Source organism: Schistocerca americana, chromosome 9 (assembly GCF_021461395.2).
Source record: "Schistocerca americana isolate TAMUIC-IGC-003095 chromosome 9, iqSchAmer2.1, whole genome shotgun sequence".
NCBI classification, from domain to species: domain Eukaryota; kingdom Metazoa; phylum Arthropoda; class Insecta; order Orthoptera; family Acrididae; genus Schistocerca; species Schistocerca americana.
In genome coordinates this window covers 34,145,017-34,164,686 of record NC_060127.1, presented here as the reverse complement: position 1 = coordinate 34,164,686, position 19,670 = coordinate 34,145,017, and the positions used below count along the sequence as shown (strand labels likewise).

The window sequence follows — 19,670 nt, the reverse complement described above, 5'->3', positions numbered from 1 at the left end:
GCACACACGTTTTCGGCCTGGAATCTCATAGACTGCAATAGAGTTACTACACTCTTCTCCGGGAAGCCTGTTACTCTGTGTGCTTCGGAAGGTATTTTGTGACCCACAAAGATTTTTGCCTTATTCTGTTACGTTCGTGGTGCGCGGTGCGCGGGAAGACCTCCTTCCGTAGGCCGCCGAGTTCAGTTTTCATTTCTTGTTTACACGTCTGGTTCCGTAGGACCAAATTGAGGAGCAAATCTCAAAGTTGATGGAACGTGTCATTACATAAAAGTACAACATATAAGTAATAACATATAAAATAAAGACAAGCCATGAGCGTATGTAAACGCTATCAACAATATAACACAGGAATCAGCTTAATTTTTTAAGTGATGAGTCCCACTTCGAGACCTAGATGTGTCTGGAGACGCCCAGGATGGCAGTGGGATCCCAGACTGTCACCTACCATACGGCCAGACAACCAGGAGTGACGACTGGGGTGCCGGAACTCCACTGGTTGTCATGAGTGGCGCCCTTAAAGCACAGCAGTACGTCTAAGATATTCTACACCTCGTTTTGTTGCCCGTCATGCAAGCCAACCTTAGGTTACATATCAGCAAGATAATATCCCCTCATACACGGCAAGATTTTTACCACTGCTTGTCTTCGTGCTATGCAAACTCTACCACTTTCTCTGAAATTGAGAACGTTTGGAGCATAATGAGCAGTCCCTTCAAAAACTCCTCTGGAACAGGACATGAAGGCCCAAAGTACCGACTGGCCGCTGTGTCATCGTCAGTCCACAGGCGTCAGTGGATGCGGATACGGAGGGGCTTGTGGTCAGCACACCGCTCTCCCGGCCGTATGTCAGTATCCGAGAGCGGAGCCGCTACGTCTCAGTCAAGCAGCTCCTCAGTTTGCCTCACAAGGGCTGAGTGCACCCCGCTTGCCAACAGCGCCCGGCAAACCCGATGGTCACCCATCCAAATGCTAGCCCAGCCCGACAGCGCTTAGCTTCGGTGATCTGACGGGGACCGGTGTCACCACTGCGCCAAGATCTTTGGCAGGCCCTTCAACCATCTAGGGATTTAGCACTATATCCCACAGGAGGACATCAAAGAACTCTATCAACTAGTGCCAAGCCGAATAACTGCTTGCATAAGGGGCAAAGGTGGACCTGAACACGACAAATAAGCTCTGCTTGGTGAAGTCGTCCGCGACCGTATGGAACTCATCCTTGAGGAGCACGCGTAGGGACTCAGTTGTTCTCTGCCATCTCCGAATTGGACATACGCGGTTGACCCACAGCTATCTCCTTCGCCGTGAGAACCCGCCCAAGTGACGCTGTAATGCAGGGCTGACAGTGGTCCATATTCTGATGCACCGCCCCTTTTAGCCCCCTTGCGACAGTCCTTCAATTTACCAGCTGCACTTCGTTTAATTCTAGGTGACGATACCTCTATAGTTCACTCAGTTTTACGTTTTATCCGTGCAGCTGGGTTTTATCACTCTCTAGTGTGGGCGCTCTCGCATGATTTCTCAGGCTACACCCACTGCAGTGACTTTTAATTGTGACATGGATACCAAAATAGTGTCTTTTATAGTAACAAGTTGTGTTGGTACCTCTATCAACGCTTTCCAGCTGGAGGTTCTTCGTTTGTAGTTGAGTGGTTGACCTTTTACCCTATCCATCAACCACTGTAGTTGTTTTCTAAATGGTTCAAATGGCTCTGAGCACTAAGGGACTTCACATCTGCGGTCATCAGTCCCCTAGACTTAGAACTTCTTAAACCTAACCAACCTAAGGACATCACTCACATCCATGCCCGAGGCAGGATTCGAACCTGCGACCGTAGCGGTCGCGCGGTTCCAGACTGAAGCGCCTAGAACCGCTCGGTCACACCGGCCGGCGTAGTTGTTTTACTGTAATCAACTATTTGCTCTGCTCCTTTTAAGTGTCCTCTATTTTGTGTTATTGCGATGTTCATTTTAGCTCTGTACCCCTTGGTGTTCCCTCCCTCTGGGTGCAGAGGTTACGCTTTTACTGTATAGGTCTTTTGCAAGTATGTCTGTTTGGAACAGGGGACTGATGACCTCGATGTTTAGCCCCCATCAAACCCCAAAATCAACCAACCAAAGGTGGACCAATGCGTTATTGACTTTGTGACTCATTTGGGAAACTTTTTCTTTTGAATAAATCATCAAATTTTTCTGAAATCGTAAGCATTTGTAGTCTGTACATCACACCTACTGATTTCCGTTCCATTTGGATAGTTCCTTCATGGAGGGCCTTTCTTTAATTTTTTTGTTTTTTCTTAGGATGTATTTCGTCACGAAGCGGCTCATTTGTTCCTTTTTCTTTAACGGTTAAAGATTTTGCGCCACTGTCTGTACGTGTACCGTCGGGGGGGGGGGGGGGGGGAGGGGAGGGAGGGGCGAGGGAGGGGCACTGCTTGCCACGCTGCGCCGCTTCCTAGCGTCGCCTAGCGGCAACCGCCTGAACCATCGCCGGTGGCCCCTGTTGGCAGGCTGAAGGCGACGCGCACGCCCAGCCCGACGCCGATGCGCGACCTGCACTCTCCCAGCCCCACGCCCGACATGATGCTGCCGCAGCACCAGCTGCAGCCACAGCCCCAGACCCTCCAGCCTCAGTCGCAGCACGCGGGGGACCTGCTGCTCGGCGTCGACGACGACGACCTCGACCTTTCGGGACCCGCCCCCGCGCCGCCGCCTACGCCGCAGCCGGCTCCGCCCCCAACGCAAGCGGCCGCCGGCCCGCCGCAGAGGCCTCCGCGACCCGAGAAACCGCCGCCCCCGGCCGTGGCGCAGCAGCAGCAACAGCAAGACTTCATGGACATCTTCGGCACTGCTGACGAGCAGCCTCCAACAAGTGTGTCCCTGGCGCAGGTAAGATCGCAGCTTGCAATTACTAGACGTACAGGCTTCTTTCCCAGCGTTTGTCTCGCAATGAAGTGGGGTCCGCTCTTCTGGTTCTCTATCTCCACTTGGCACAGTCTTTAAACTTTCTGGCAGATTAAAACTGTGTGCTGGGCCGAGACCGAGACTCGAACTCGGGACCTTTGCCTTTCGCTGGCAAGTGCTCTACCAACTGAGCTACCGAAGCACGATTCACGCCCCGTCCTCACATCTTTAATTCTGCCAGTACCTCGTCTCCTACCTTCCAAACTTGCAGGAGTGCTAGTTCTGCAAGGTTCGCAGGCGAGCTTCTGCGAAGTTTGGAAGGTAGGAGACGAGGTACTGGCGGAATTAAAGCTGTGAGAACGGGGCGTGAGTCGTTCTTGGGTAGCTCAGTTGGTAGAGAACTTGCCCGCGAAAGGCAAAGCTCCCGAGTTCTAGTCTCGGTTCGGCACACAGTTTTAATCTGCCAGGAAGTTTCATATCAGCACACACTCCGCTGTAGAGTGAAAATTTCATTCTGGCACGGTCTTGTTTGGTGGAGACAGACAACCTTGAAGTCTTCAATATCTAATCAAAAGCATTTTTAAATCTGTTGGTTTTCAGAACACGCCAATACAGCCATCACAATAGTGGAATGCAATTATGACGATACGAATGTGCGAACACCACCATACCCAGTTCCCATGAGGAGAAAATTCCAGACCCAGCCGCGAATCCAACCCGGGCGCCTTCGGTTAGCGATCCGCCGCGCTGACTGCGCAGTTACTGAGCAAAACTGATCAAAAGTATCAGGTCACGAATATGTATTGCGGAACTGATCATTAGATGCCACGAGAGCCGATCCGCCAATACAGGAGGAGACAGGTAGTGTTGTTTTGTCAGTGGAGACGCAATAAGACAGAATGGATCAGACAGAACAAATCAATGACTTCTAATATGGACTAGTCATATCTCCTCAGTAAGGGTACCATCAGGGACATTTCAACTCTTCTAAAGCTCTAAAGCTGCTTACGTCGACTGTTGATGTGATTGTGAAGTGGAAAAGCGGAGGAGCGTCAAAGGCTACACCAAGACCTTATTTACTGAGTTGAGTACTGTGGAAAGCAGGGGGGTGTAAAACATCACATGAAGACAACGAAAGGAAACGCTTGAGGGTCCCAAAGTGAGTCCGGAAACGCTACCAGCAGTCCATCTGGTAGAACACTGTGTGCATGGAGATACAAAGCATCAGATACAATATGGCAGTTCCTAATAAGCCACAAATTTCTGTAGTCAATGGTAAGCGATGCTTGATGTGGTGTTTAAAGAGCGGATGAATGGAAAAGAGTGATTTGCAGCGATAAATGATGCTACATTCTGTCACAATCTGATGGAACAGTTTGCATGTGGCGAATTCCTTAACGACGTTACCTGCCAACGTGTATATTGCCAACAGTGAAGTACAGAGAGCTGTGGTATGAGGGAGTTTTTCGTGGTTAGCGTATGATCCCGTTTTGTGCTTGAAAAACAGAAATGCCGAAACATATGGGCACATTTTACAGCAATAGGTGTTACGTAGAATTCATAAACAGTCTGGAGATAACTGTTTGCATCACTGTGGCAATGCAGCCAGTCATAAAGCAACGTGTGCAAGTTAACGGTTTGTGGTCAATAGTATAGCTCAAATGGACTGGCCTGCTGAGAGTCTCAACGTCAAGTGTGGGAATAAAAACCACTGTCTCAGAGGAAACAACCAACCTAATCATCTGTCCGTACGCGCCGCTAATATTAGAGACAAGGTATCAGTGAAAAGTCGATGTTACTGGCACGTATCTTTTATACTTTAACTTTTTAGCTGTTGCGGGTTTATAATTAATATTTATGTAACACAGATTGTCTTGGCATGTGCTGACATCTGGGGAAGGATTTCTAATCAGCAATTTTATTGCATTTAACTTGCTCGTGTAACTACTGAGGTCTGTCGCCTCATTCTCTACCACATGCCGGCTCCTTATGCAGCCACTTGCATGAGAACAGTAACATGGCATCTTCGGCATCCCCCTCACCTGGGACAAGGGAGATTAGTTCACCTTCTTCAAACTCGACCGGTGGGAGCGAGGTCACAAAGGCGACAACATACTTCCCACCGTTTTCATAACCAGTCTTTTGATTGGTAGAAGGGAGATCACGTGAGGAAGCGGCCAAGATTTACTACAACTTCCCCTGTTCTCAAGCCACAGAAGCCGTAAGCGTCGTGCACTTTTTCCAGGCATGTGATTCGCTTAGCGTGTCTCCTTTTGTAGTGGATGTTGGGGATTGGCCGAGACCACGCCCACCAGCCGGACGGCTGTTAAGCTGTTGGGGAACGACACTCTTATTCCAGGCTTCGATGAGTAAGCAAGCTTCTGTTAGAACGTGGATCTAAGTGTTAATTGGGCTTGAAATTAATCAGTTAGCTCATGTTCAAACCTGATATCAGCGCCACCAGGCTTAGTGGGTGGTACACTATCGCTGTTGTAATTTAATCATTTCATGTGGGGTTCTTCGTAGACGTAGAGAAATCTTTTTGCAACGTTGACTGGAATAATCTCTCTCAAATTCTGAAGGTGGAAGGGGTAAAATATAGGGAGCGAAAGGCTATTTACAATTCGTACAGAAACCAGATTGCTGTTATAAGAGTCGAGGGGCATGAAAGGGAAGCAGTGGTTGGGAAGGGAGTGAGACAGGGTTGTAGCCTATCCCCGATGTTATTCAATCTGTATATCGAGCAAGCAATAAAGGAAACAAAAGAAAAGTTCGGAGTAGGTATTAAAATCCATGGAGAAGGAAAAACTTTGAGGTTCGCCGATGACATTGTAATTCTATCAGAGACAGCAAAGGACTTGGAAGAGCAGTTAAATGAAATGGATAGTGTCTTGAAAGGAGGAAATAAGATGAACATCAACAAAAGCAAAACAAGGATGATGGAATGTAGTCGAATTAAGTAGGGTGATGCTGAGGGAATTAGATTAGGAAATGAGACACTTAAAGTAGTAAACGAGTTTTGTTATTCGGGGAGCAAAATAACTGATGATGGTCGAAGTAGAGAGGATATAAAATGTAGACTGGCAATGGCAAGGAAAGCGTTTCTGAAGAACAGAAATTTGTTAACATTGAGTATAGATTTAAGTGTCAGGAAGTCATTTCTGAAAGTATTTGTAGAATTGAAACGTGGACCATAAATATTTTGGACAAGAAGAGAATAGAAGCTTTCGAAATGTGGTGCTACAGAAGATTGCTGAAAATTAGATGGTTAGATCACATGAGTAATGTGGAGGTATTGAATAGAATTGGGGAGAGAGGAGTTTGTGGCACAACTTGACTAGAAGAAGGGATCGGTTGGTAGGACATGTTCTGAGGCATCAAGGGATCACCAGTTTAGTATTGGAGGGCAGCGTGGAGGGTAAAAATCGTAGATGAAGAGATGAATACACTAAACAGGTTCAGAAGGATGTAGGTTGCAGTAGGTACTGGGAGATGAAGAAGCTTGGACAGGATAGAGTAGCATGGAGAGCTGCATCAGACCAGGCTCTGGACTGAAGACCACAACAGCAATGTGAGGTTTTGGATAGAGGCCGTAGGTCTTGGGTAAGCCGCGAACTAACACTGTGGTCATTATCATGAAGTCAGTGGGAATCTTGTACTAACTCTTTTCTTCAGATTATCAAATCTACTTGGGACTGTTAGCAGTTGGTAGTGTTTCTGGAAATACTGTCGACTGAGTCTGTGCTTACGCTGACATAGGGTAGATCAACTTGTGGTCATTATTGCTATCACTACGGCCTTAGTTCGCGTAATTGAAATGGACCAGTTGGTAGCGGGTCACAGCTTTATGACACTAGATACTGAGCGTCAGTGATAGAGGGGAGAAAATGTCATTAGTTTTCAGGAACGGTGGGAGGGAAAGCGACACTTTGTGGGCGGTGGAATGGGTTCTTTACTTGGATCAGTGGGTGAGGTGTGAGTGAAACACATTGGTGGTTCCACTGTCAGTCATCTATTGACACACAAGACCCTCTGAACACACTCAGTTCCCAATGGCAGTGGTGCGGCGCCGAGTCGCAGCTTCAGATTCCAGTGACTGCCGACATGGCGACAGCTCGAGTTGCAGCGGAGGGCCACGCGACGTGTTGTTCTTTCAGTACCGCGCCCGTGATCCTCTTCGGCGCGGCGCGGTTTTCTCCTTGTAGCGTTATTAACAAGTGACTACGGTATGGCGCAGAGTGCTCCGCCCCGGAAGCGAATCAGTGACACTCAGGTTCGGCGTCTTCTGGCGGATTTCATCAAACTATAAGTTCACAGGTGACCCATTTGTTGAGACCGCAGTCCCTTCGTCCTCACCAGCCAGCTGGGTAAGTGCCACGCGAACTCCTTTCTGGTAACATCTGGGATGGTATCTTCCGCGTTGACCTATTGGCGTGATGCCGACATCTTCTGTCGAGCAGCATAGCGGCTAAAAGGCTAAAAAAAAAAAAAAAAAAAAAAAAATTACAATGAAGTAAGACGTAAGCTGACTAACCATCAGTTCGTCCGTCCAGGCGACATTTCTTTATCATAGAATTGTATATCAATACCTTCAGCTGCTGACGGGCGTTGATATATATCAACGGCGACAGGTGAAAATGTGTGCCCCGACCGGGACTAGAACCGGGGATGTCCTGCTTGCATGACAGACGCTCAACCCATTTGATCCACCGAGGGCACAGAGGATAGTGAGACTGCAAGGACTATCTCGCGCACGCCTCCCGCCAGACCCACATTCTCACCTTATATGTCTACACACTACAGTCGTAGTGTCCCTACACAACATACTCATTACTCGTGGAAGACATTCTTACCAAGTCCCGTACGAGTTCGGGTAATATGTGTGCATCCGCACAGGAGGAGGAGGTCATGGCCGGTATTGCCAGAACTACAGGGCTATTACAAATGATTGAAGCGATTTCATAAATTCACTGTAGCTCCATTCATTGACATATGGTCACGACACACTACATATACGTAGAAAAACTCATAAAGTTCAGTTCGGCTGAAGCCGCACTTCAGGTTTCTGCCGCCAGAGCGCTCGAGAGCGCAGTGAGACAAAATGGCGACAGGAGCCGAGAAAGCGTATGTCGTGCTTGAAATGCGCTCACATCGGTCAGTCATAACAGTGCAACGACACTTCAGGACGAAGTTCAACAAAGATCCACCAACTGCTAACTCCATTCGGCGATGATATGCGCAGTTTAAAACTTCTGGATGCCTCTGTAAGGGGAAATCAACGGGTCGGCCTGCAGTGAGCGAAGAAACGGTTGAACGCGTGCGGGCAAGTTTCACGCGTAGCCCGCGGAAGTCGACGAATATAGCAAGCAGGGAGCTAAACGTAGCACAGCCGACGGTTTGGAAAATCTTACGGAAAAGGCTAAAGCAGAAGCCTTACCGTTTACAATTGCTACAAGCCCTGACACCCGATGACAAAGTCAAACGCTTTGAATTTTCGGCGCGGTTGCAACAGCTCATGGAAGAGGATACGTTCAGTGCGCAACTTGTTTTCAGTGATGAAGCAACATTTTTTCATAATGGTGAAGTGAACAGACACAATGTGCGAATCTGGGCGGTAGAGAATCCTCACGCATTCGTACAGCAAATTCGCAATTAACCAAAAGTTAACGTGTTTTGTGCAATCTCACGGTTTAAAGTTTACGACCCCTTTTTCTTCTGCGAAAAAAACGTTACAGGACACGTGTATCTGGACATGCTGGAAAATTGGCTCATGCCACAACTGGAGACCGACAGCGCCGACTTCATCTTTCAACAGGATGGTGCTCCACCGCACTTCCATCATGATGTTCGGCATTTCTTAAACAGGAAATTGGGAAACCGATGGATCGGTCGTGGTGGAGATCATGATCAGCAATTCATGTCATGGCCTCCACGCTCTCCCGACTTCACCCCATGTGATTTCTTTCTGTGGGGTTATGTGAAAGATTCAGTGTTTAAACCTCCTCTACCAAGAAACGTGCCAGAACTGCGAGCTCGCATCAACGATGCTTTCGAACTCATTGATGGGGACATGCTGCGCCGAGTGTGGGAGGAACTTGATTATCGGCTTGATGTCTGCCGAATCACTAAAGGGGCACATATCGAGCATTTGTGAATGCCTAAAAAAACTTTTTGAGTTTTTGTATGTGTGTGCAAAGCATTGTGAAAATATCTCAAATACTAAAGTTATTGTAGAGCTGTGAAATGGCTTCAATCATTTGTAATAACCCTGTATATGCTTATATGGATATTTTCACCTGTTCCCGTTGATATATATATCAACGCCCGTCAGCAGCTGAAGGTATTAATATATAATTCTAATTTAGTTCTAGACGGCTGCAGGTGTGCACATGGACACACATTTACCCGAATTCTTGCGGGACTTGGTAAAAATGTCTTCCACGAGTAATGAGTGTGTTGTGTAGGGACACTACGAATGTAGGCCGGCCGCTGTGGCAGAGCAGTTCCAGGCGCTTCAGTCCGGAACCGCGCTGCTGCTACGGTCCGCAGCTTCGAGGCCTGCCCTGGGCATGGTTGTGTGTGATGTCCTTAGGTTAGTTAGGTTTAAGTAGTTCTAAGTCTAGGGCACTGATGACCTCAGATGTTAAGTCCCATAGTGCTTCGAGCCATTTGAACCATTTTGAACGAATGTAGTGTGTGGACATACAAGGTCAGAATGTGGGTTTCGCGGGAGGCGTGTGCGAGATATAGACCCTGCAGTCGCACTATCTTCTGTGCCCTCGGTGGCTCAGCTGGATAGAGCTTCTGCCATGTAAGCAGGAGATCCCAGGTTCGAGTCCCAGTCGGGGCACACACTTTCAACTGTCCCCGTTGATATACATCAACACCCGTCAGCAGCTGAAGGTATTAATATATAATTCTAATGTCGCCCTAGACGGCTGCAGGTCATCAGTGGTGTCTGTTCTTCCGGACATGTCCGAAAGAACAGACACCATATCCATATAAGTATCTATTTCTTTGTCTGTTCTTTTCCCCTCAGAGGACCCCCTCATGCCCGTTTGTCAGAGGTATTTATTTGGTGTTTTTGCCAATGTTGCGAAGTTTTAATGGCGGTGACTGACTCTTTGGTCATCGATCTATGCTTCTCACGTTGGGCAGAAATGTGACCAATGTCGACACACATGTCGGCTTTCCTTGTTTTAACTCTATGCTGGCGCGGTAGGGCATTTCCCTGTCCTCCTCCGCATCGCCAGATACATCACGCATGAGAGTTTAGTATACTGACAGCTCGTGGAGCATTGACCGCTGATATGCGAACTGCGCTGGTCGTTGTTCTTCTTGGAAGCATTGCTCGCTCGTTGAGCCGTCGAAGTGCTGTCTGCTGCTGCGCCAACCCCACTTGTCATCGAACTCCTAGTTCGTCTACTGCCGCTACCGAATATGGTGGCTAAACATGTCAAAATGTCTAAAGTGTCACTTATTTTTCCGCCTGGTCTCTGCTTTGAACAACCATAAATAACACATAATTATTATAGAAAATGGAAATGAAGTCCCATGCTTCTTGACAGAGCGTAGGGGAACGATGCGGGAGTCCTGCACCGCCGTACTAGGCAAGGTCCTAATGCAGGTGGTTTGCCGTTGCCTCCTTCCGACCGTAATGGGGATGGATGGATGGATGGATGGATGGATGGATGGATGGATGGATGGATGGATGGATGGATGGATGGATGGATGGATGGATGGCACACCACCACCCCATCATCTCGGGGCAGGTGAAAATCCCTCACCCCACTGGGAATCGAACCGGGGACCCGTGCTCGGGAAGCGAGAAAATCTACCGCGAGTACACGAGCTGCGGACATAACTATTATACACAACCATAAACAACACATAATTATACACGCCCATAAATAGCACAATTATTATACACTGTCAAGTTTAAAGAATGCTAACATTCACTGTATCAAATAGTTTATTCACGGGTTCATTGAAGTCTGTTGCAAATGGTAATGCTATCGTTTGTGTTCCTAGTTTTCTGTGCACGTTGTTTGGTTGTGTGCACGTCTGCTGTCGTATCGTCACTTCCTATGATCATAACTTTGAACGCAGTGAACTTGAAAATTCTGGACAAAAAGACTTTAAAGTTTACCAGGCATCTTTAATGCACTGAAGCGGTGGTATCTCTCGCTTGGATTCGTGGTTCTGTGGAAGAAAGCTTGTCTGTCAAGTGGGCAGTACGCGTTCGATTCCCAGCCCTGGTATTTTGCAACAAAGGTGCATGTTCCATGAGCATTTCCGTGAAGTGTAAAATGCGTAAGGAAGGAAAAAATCGTTATACTTTTTAATTCCTAAGTCTTTATCAACAAAGGGCTATAAACAAAATCGCTAGTTAAGAATTTTAGTTTTCAATGAATACTGGATTTCCTTCACCACAGGTGAGACCTGGGGGACTGTCGTCTGCTCTCTGACACGCATTCCGGTAATTTTACCAGTCCTACATATCATTTCACAAGTGGAGTCCACGACGTTCAGATAACGGGTTTACTTCAATTGCTGTGCACTTTCAGATTTCGAGAAAATCGCAGCAGATGTTGTGCGCTTCAGTGATGTACCAGTGCATGCGATCCAGAACGCGACATGGCGGCGGTCATGTGGTTGGCGTTCAAGCTCCGTAGTCGGTGGACCGCCAAATCGATTTCTTTTATTTAATTTGTTTTCAACACCATTCATTTTGACAAACAGCAATGGAGGGTGAAACTTTGACAATGCCAGCCACTAGTGCTGGCGCAACGTCAGAACAATCTTCAGACGAACATCAGCCGAAGAACCCGAGACTGGGGCCAACAGGCAGTTTGTCAACAAGTGACCACGAAAAACATTATAATTTTGCACCAGTCATTTTATTTCATGCGTTACATTGGAAAGCTAATACGTTGAAAGGGCAAGTGAATTTGCATGAACTTTTACAGAAATCCCAATGTTATCCGGTCGTTTGCATAATTTTTATTATGACAACAAATATTTATGAACAAGTAAACGACCAAACGAGTAAAATTTACCTGTTAATGTATACCTGATGTGATTTCCAAAATGCATTGTACATCCATTCGGGTAAGGTTCCGAGAACTGCTTTGCACCTGGACGCTTCGATACGCACACAAGGGTTTCAAGGACTAGGGAATGTCCTGGAAAGTCCAAGTCAAATATCGATAAATAAAGGTGTAAATAACTTCATTGAATAATACAACGAATTATAATATGCCAGAATATGAGGGTAACATACTACTAATCGTCGGGTGTGGTTTCGATATATCAAGTTGCAGTATGACATTTTTCTCACAGATATGGTTCAAAATAAAGCGTTATGTATTACATCGAATGAATACAGTTTTCGCGCATACACAAGGAATCTTCAGTGATTCCAAGGAAAAACAAAGCTCGTTGACATTTTGAAAAATTTCTCTTTTTTCCCCACACTTTGGATGCAAACCGTGCTTACCGCAAGATTTTCGTAAAAATCGATACACAGATTGACGATGTTCGATTCAAAGTATTTTAATAGCATCCTCACGAGAGTCGGTTTCTCGTTTATTGTCAACAAAATATGAGCAAGTCTGAAGGCGCTGGATAAAGTTTCTAACTTACCCATACAAACAAAAGTAGCATAATATTTGTTGTAATAATTAAAATTAGTAAACAACGAAATAACATTGGAAACAACAAAAGTTCATGTAAATACATATATATTTTCATCGTACACTGAAGGATTGGTTGATTTCGCCGAGTTGACCCAACAGCGCAGTCCGGAACCGTGCGACTGCTACGGTTGCAAGTTCGAATCCTGCCTCGGTCATGGATGTGTGTGATGTCCTTAGGTTAGTTAGGTTTAAGTAGTTCTAAGTTCTAGGGGACTGATGACCACAGCAGTTGAGTCCCATAGTGCTCAGAGCCATTTGAACCATTTTTTTTTTTTTTTTTTTTTGACCCAACAGCAAGGTGATTGGTCCCATCGGGTTAGAGAAAGATGGGGAAGGAAGTCGGTCGTGCCCTTTCAAAGGAACCATCCAGGTATTCGCCTGAAGTGGTTTAGGGATATCACGGAAAACCTAAATCAGGGTGGCCTAACGCGGATTTGAACCGTCGTCCCCCGAAAGCGAGTCCATTGTGCTAGCCACTGCGCCAACTCGGAACACTGAAGAGCCAAAGGAACTGGTACACGTGTCTAATATCGTGTAGGGCTACTGCGAGCACGCGGAAGTGCCGCAACAAGACGTGGCATGGACTCGAATAATGTCTCAATTAGTGCTGGAGGGAACAGACACCATGGATCCCGCAGGGCGGTCCATAAATCCGTAAGAGTACGAGGGGGTAAGAGATCTCTTCTGAACAGCACGTCGCAATACATCCTAGATATGCTCAATAATGTTGATATCTGGGGAATTTGGTGGCCAGCGGAAGTGTTTCAACTCAGTAAAGTGTTCCTCGAGCGATTCTGGATATGTGGAGTGTCGCATTGTCCTGCTGGAATTGCTAAAGTCCGTCGCAATGAACATTGGACATCAATGGATGCAGGTGATTACAGGATGCTTACGTACCGGTCACCTGTAAGAATCGTACCACTGCAACTGCACACGCCCCACAACATTACAGAACCTCCACAAGCTTGAACTGTCCCCTGCTTAACATGCAGGGTCCATGGATTCTTGAGATTGTCTCCATACCCGTACGTCCGATACAATTTGAAATGTTTTCAGTCATCAACGGTCCAGTGTCGGTGTCGACTTGCCCAGGCGAGACCGAAAAGCTTTGTGTCGCGCAATCATGAAGGGCACACGAGTGGGCCTACGGCTGCGAAAACCCAAATCGATGATGTTTCGTTGAATGGTTCGCCCTCTGACACTTGCTGATTGCCCAGTATTGAAATCTGCAGCAATTTGAGGTAGGGTTACACTTCCGTCACGTTGAACGATTCTGTTCACTTGTCATTGGTCTCGTTCTTGGAGGACCTTTTCCCGGTCGCAGCGATGTGAGGCATTTGATGTGTTACCGGGTTCCTGATATTCACGGTACACTCGTACGGGAAAATCCCCGATTCATCGCTACTTCGGAGATGCTGTATCGCTCGTGCGTTGACTGTAACACCACGTTCAAAATCACAAAGCTTGACAAGCTGTCATTCTAGAAGCAGTAACCGATCTGACAACTGCGCCAGACACTTGTCTTTGTAGGCGTTGCCGACCGCATCGCAGTATTCTGCCTGTTTACATATCTCCGTATTTGAATACGCATGCCTATACCAGATTCTTTGGCGCTTGAGTGTAAATTACTAGTGTTGAATAAATATAAATAAGAAAAAGCTGTACAGGACTCGATCCAGCGATCCACCGATTACGGAACATCAACGCCATAACATGACCGTCGCCAGCTTGTGTTCAGGGTCGCAACGCACCGGTACATCACACACTTAAAATGTCTTCCACGATTTTTTTCGAAATCTGTTAAGTAGAATGCCTTACAACTTAGACTACCGAAAGCGTACAAAGTTTGATATAAATCCTTGATCCAGCCGTCGTGGTCTCACCTTGTCACTTTGATCAAATTTCTAGCTGACGTCACTAACTTCAGATGGACTAGCACTGTAACGACAGAATGATCACCCCGCTGTTAGTTCCCTTAACCTACCAACCATCGACTCTGTGGCCACAGCAGAGACTCTTGCCTGCAGACGAACCAGGCGCCAGCGCGGCCCAGCACTTCGGACATCCTGGGTCTGTTCGACGCCGCCCCAGCCACCACTGCCGCCAACGTCGACGTGATGATGCAGCAGCAGCAGCAGCAGCAGCAGCCACCCAGGCAGCCTTCCGGGGGCGCATCGCCCGTAGCAGCAGACCTGCTGCTGGGCGATGCCTTTGGGGAGCCGATGACGTCGGCCCAAGAACTTCAGCAGCAGCAGCAGGACACGTCTGCCGTGATGGACTTCACGGGCGTCCACACGGGGCCCGCGGCTGCAGAGAGCGACCACCCAGTGGCGGATTTCGACTTCCTTGGAGGTGAGTAGACCATCCTCTACTCGTAACCTGTTTTCAGAGAGGAAAAGAATCGATAATGTCAAAAATTCGACGTGTGTTGGGGCAAGTGGTGGGATAACCCTGTGGTCGGCAAACTCGTTAATCAAAAGTGCCATATACCAACGGCACAACGATTGAAAGCTCTTTTGAGATACCGATTTTTAAATCATAACTACGCTACTGGCCATTAAAATTGCTACACCACGACGAAATGCAGATGATAAACTGGTATTCATTGGACAAATATATTGAACTACAACTCACATGTGATTACATTTTCACGCAATTTGGGTGCATAGATCCTGAGAAATCAGTACCCAGAACAACAACTCTGGCCGTAATAACGGCCTTGATACACCTGGGCCTTGATACACCTGGGCATTGAGTCAAACAGAGCTTGGATGGCGTGTACAGGTACATCTGCCCATGCAGCTTCAACACGATACCACAGTGCATCATGAGTAGTGACTGGCGTATTGTGACGCGCCAGTTGCTCGGCCACAATTGACCAGTCGTTTTCTATTGGTGAGAGATCTGGAGGCTGTGCTGGCCAGGGCAGCAGTCGAACATTTTCTGTATCCAGAAAGGCCCGTACAGGAATTGCAACATGCGGTCGTGCATTATCCTGCTGAAATGTAGGGTTTCGCAGGGATCGAATGAAGGGTAGAGCCACGGGTGGTAGCCCATCTGAAATGTAACGTCCACTGTCCAAAGTGCCGTCAATGCGAACAAGAGGTGACCGAGACGTGTAACCAATGGCACCCCATACCATCACGCCGGGTGATACGCCAGTATGGCGATGACGAATACACGCTTCCAATGTGCGTTCACCGCGATGTCGCCAAACACGGATGCGATCATCATGATGCTGTAAACAAAACCTGGATTAATCCGAAAAAATGACGTTTTGCCATTCGTGCACCCAGGTTCGTCGTTGAGTACACCATTGCAGGCGCTCCTTTCTGTGATGCAGCGTCAAGGGTAACCGCAGCCATGGTGTCCGAGCTGATAGTCCATGCTGCTGTTAACGTCGTCGAACTGTTGGTGCAGATGGTTGTTGTCTTGCAAACGTCCCCATCTCTTGACTCAGGGATCGAGACGTGGCTGCACGATCCGTTACAGCCGTGCGGATAAGACGCCTGTCATCTCGACTGCTAGTGATACGAGGCCGTTGCGATCCAGCACGGCTTTTCGTATTAACCTTCCGAACCCACCGATTCCATATTCTGCTAACAGTCATTGCATCTCGACCAACGCGAGCAGCAATGTCGCAATACGATAAACCGCAATCGCGATAGGCTACAATCCGATCTTTATCAAAGTCGGAAACGTGATGGTACGCATTTCTCCTCCTCACACGAGGCATCACAACAACGTTTCACCAGGCAACGCCGGTCAACTGCTGTTTGTGTATGAGAAAGCGGTTGGAAACTTTCCTCGTGTCAGCACGTTGTAGGTGTCGCCACCGGCGCCAACCTTGTGTGAATGCTCTGAAAAGCTAATCATTTTCATATCTCAGCATCTTCCTCCTGTCGGTTAAATTTCTCGTCTGTAGCATGTCATCTTCGTGGTGTAGCAATTTTAATTGCCAGTAGTGTATGTAGGTAGGTGCACTCGCCTTACTTTAATTAGGATATTTATAAGTTAGCTTTTTCAAGAACCTCCTCAATCTAATCGAAACAAATTCGCCGAGGTCGACCCCTCCCCATGTTTTCCTGGATTTAAAGCAGTAAGTCCAGGGATATGTTACATGCGAATAAAGGGGAAATTCTTTAGCTACAGTCTCCTAAATGCACATGCCGCTATTGAGGAGAAGACCGCAGAAGAAAAGGAGATCTTCTATGAGGAACTGGGGCAAGCTTCTGGACAGTGTCCAAAAAATGATAAAAATGGTGATAGGAGATATGAATTCTAAGGTAGGCCAGGATCGTGTCTTCTCCGCTACCATTTATAAATAGCCTCCGTGAAGAGAGTAATAACAATGAACTCTTACTTGTTTACTTGGTTCGCCTGCTTCCTTAGGTTCATCCAAGCGGTATGTCCCACAATCTCAGAATGCCTTTCTCAGAACTTCAACGTACATTGTTTTACACTCCACTATGCTCCGTAAAATCGAGTAACAAATTTCACTTAATAGCCGTATTATTTTTGGACAATATTAGACTGTAGGGTATCCATAAAACTAAATCATGACAGTGACCTCGCATTCCTTGAAATATTTGGGTAAATGAGTTTTGAATGTTGTTTTTAATTTTAGGTAATATAATCAATAAGAACATTTCTCAATTTGGTCCTGATAAGGTTCATGGTTGAAAATGATTGTTCACAGAATATGTAGACCAGAATAAGGAAAGAACAGCAACCTTTAGTTTTTCCAGCAGAATCTGAGTCACGAATACAAGCCCAGGTGTTAAACATGAACAAGTCTTCAGAAGACTCGCCTAAAGATAGGCACAAATGCCAACTAAGTACGTAAAAATAAGAGAACTAGTCATGTGTTCAATTATACACTGAAGACCCAACTGGTATACCTGCCTAATATCGTGTAAAGCCCCCACGAGGACGCACAATTGGCGGGACACGAGGTGGCATGGACTCGATTAAAGACTGACGTAGGGCTGAAGGGAAATGACGCCACGAATCCTGCAGGGCTGTCCAGAACTCCGTAAGGGTACGAGGGGGTGGAGGTCTCTTCTGAACAGCACGTTGCAATGGATCCCAGATACGCTCAATAATGTTCATTCTTGGGTACTTTGGTAGTCAACAGAAGTGTTCAAACTCAGAAGAGTGTCCCTAGAGCCACTCTGTAGCAATTCTGGACGAGTCGGGTGTCGCATTGTCCTGCAGGAATTGGCAAAGTGCGTCCGAATGCACAATGTACATGAATGGATGCAGCTGATCAGACAGGATGCTTACGTACGTGTCACCTGTCAGAGTCGTATCTAGACATATCTGGGGTCCCATATCAAACCAAGCGCGCACCTCCGCCTCCCCCCCCCCCCCTCCCACCGTTATAGAGCCTCCACAAGTTTGAAAAGTCCCGTTCTGCTGGCAAGCAGTGTCCACGGATTCACGAGGTTCTCTGCATACCCGTACTGGTCCGAAAGCCAATATCGAGTTATTTGAGTTCCAATCCTCGTATATATCCTCCGCTGTTAGTGTTGCCATCTACCATGTGTGAATGATGATTGCACATGGACGTTGAACATATGCGGTGATCACATACATGTGATTCGAGAACGTACAAATGTGAACAAAAGTGATGACCTCCATTATGCTACAACTACCTCTTCAAGAGTCGAAACATTGCTTATTAAGATGTAACCTCGTATTTTATTTACTTCTTGCCAAATTCTTCTTGAGATAAGAGAACGACTTTTATGAATATCAAGAGCTCAAATGGAAACCCAGTTCTAAGCAAAGAAGGGAAAGCAGAAAGGTGGAAGGAGTATATAGAGGGTCTATACAAGGGCGATGTGCTTGAGGACAATATTATGGAAATGGAAGAGGATGTAGATGAAGATGAAATGGGAGATACGATACTGCGTGAAGAGTTTGACAGAGCACTGAAAGACCTGAGTCGAAACAAGGCCCCCGGAGTAGACAATATTCCATTGGAACTACTGACGGCCTTGGGAGGGCCAGTCCTGACAAAACTCTACCATCTGATGAGCAAGATGTATGAGACAGGCGAAATACCCTCAGACTTCAAGAAGAATATAATAATTCCAATCTCAAAGAAAGCAGGTGTTGACAGATGTGAAAATTACCGAACTATCGGTTTAATAAGTCACAGCTGCAAAATACTAACACGAATTCTTTACAGACGAATGGAAAAACTAGTAGAAGCCAACCTCGGGGAAGATCAGTTTGGATTCCGTAGAAACACTGGAATACGTGAGGCAATACTGACCATACGACTTATCTTAGAAGAAAGATTAAGGAAAGACAAACCTACGTTTCTAGCATTTGTAGACTTAGAGAAAGCTTTTGACAATGTTGACTGGAATACTCTTTCAAATTCTGAAGGTGGCAGGGGTAAAATACAGGGAGCGAAAGGCTATTTACAATTTGTACAGAAACCAGATGGCAGTTATAAGAGTCGAGGGACATGAAAGGGAAGCAGTGGTTGGGAAGGGAGTAAGACAGGGTTGTAGCCTCTCCCCGATGTTGTTCAATTTGAATATTGAGCAAGCAGTAAAGGAAACAAAAGAAAAATTTGCAGTAGGTATTAAAATCCATGGAGAAGAAATAAAAATGTTGAGGTTCGCCGATGACATTGTAATTCTGTCAGAGACAGCAAAGGACTTGGAAGAGCGGTTGAATGGAATGGACAGTGTCTTGAAAGGAGGATATAAGATGAACATCAACAAAAGCAAAACGAGGATAATGGAATGTAGTCGAATCAAGTCGGGTGATGCTGAGGTAATTAGATTAGGAAATGAGACACTTAAAGTAGTAAAGGAGTTTTGCTATTTGGGGAGTAAAATAACTGATGATGGCCGAAGTAGAGAGGATATAAAATGTAGATTGGCAATGGCAAGGAAAGCGTTTCTGAAGAAGAAAAATTTGTTAACATCGAGTATAGATTTAAGTGTCAGGAAGTCATTTCTGAAAGTATTCGTATGGAGTGTAGCCATGTATGGAAGTGAAACATGGACGATAAATAGTTTGGACAAGAAGAGAATAGAAGCTTTC

The 19,670-nt window shown here is 46.5% G+C and overlaps 1 protein-coding gene across 1 annotated transcript in view; it reads left to right on the top strand.

Moving 5' to 3' along the window:
- LOC124551235 overlaps positions 1–19,670 on the top strand; it is a 343,125-nt gene that overhangs the window by 197,741 nt on the left and 125,714 nt on the right. The window contains exon 18 of the mRNA XM_047126229.1: positions 14,611–14,954. Coding sequence (XP_046982185.1) covers positions 14,611–14,954 — 344 coding nt within the window. The remainder of the gene's footprint in view (positions 1–14,610; positions 14,955–19,670) is intronic.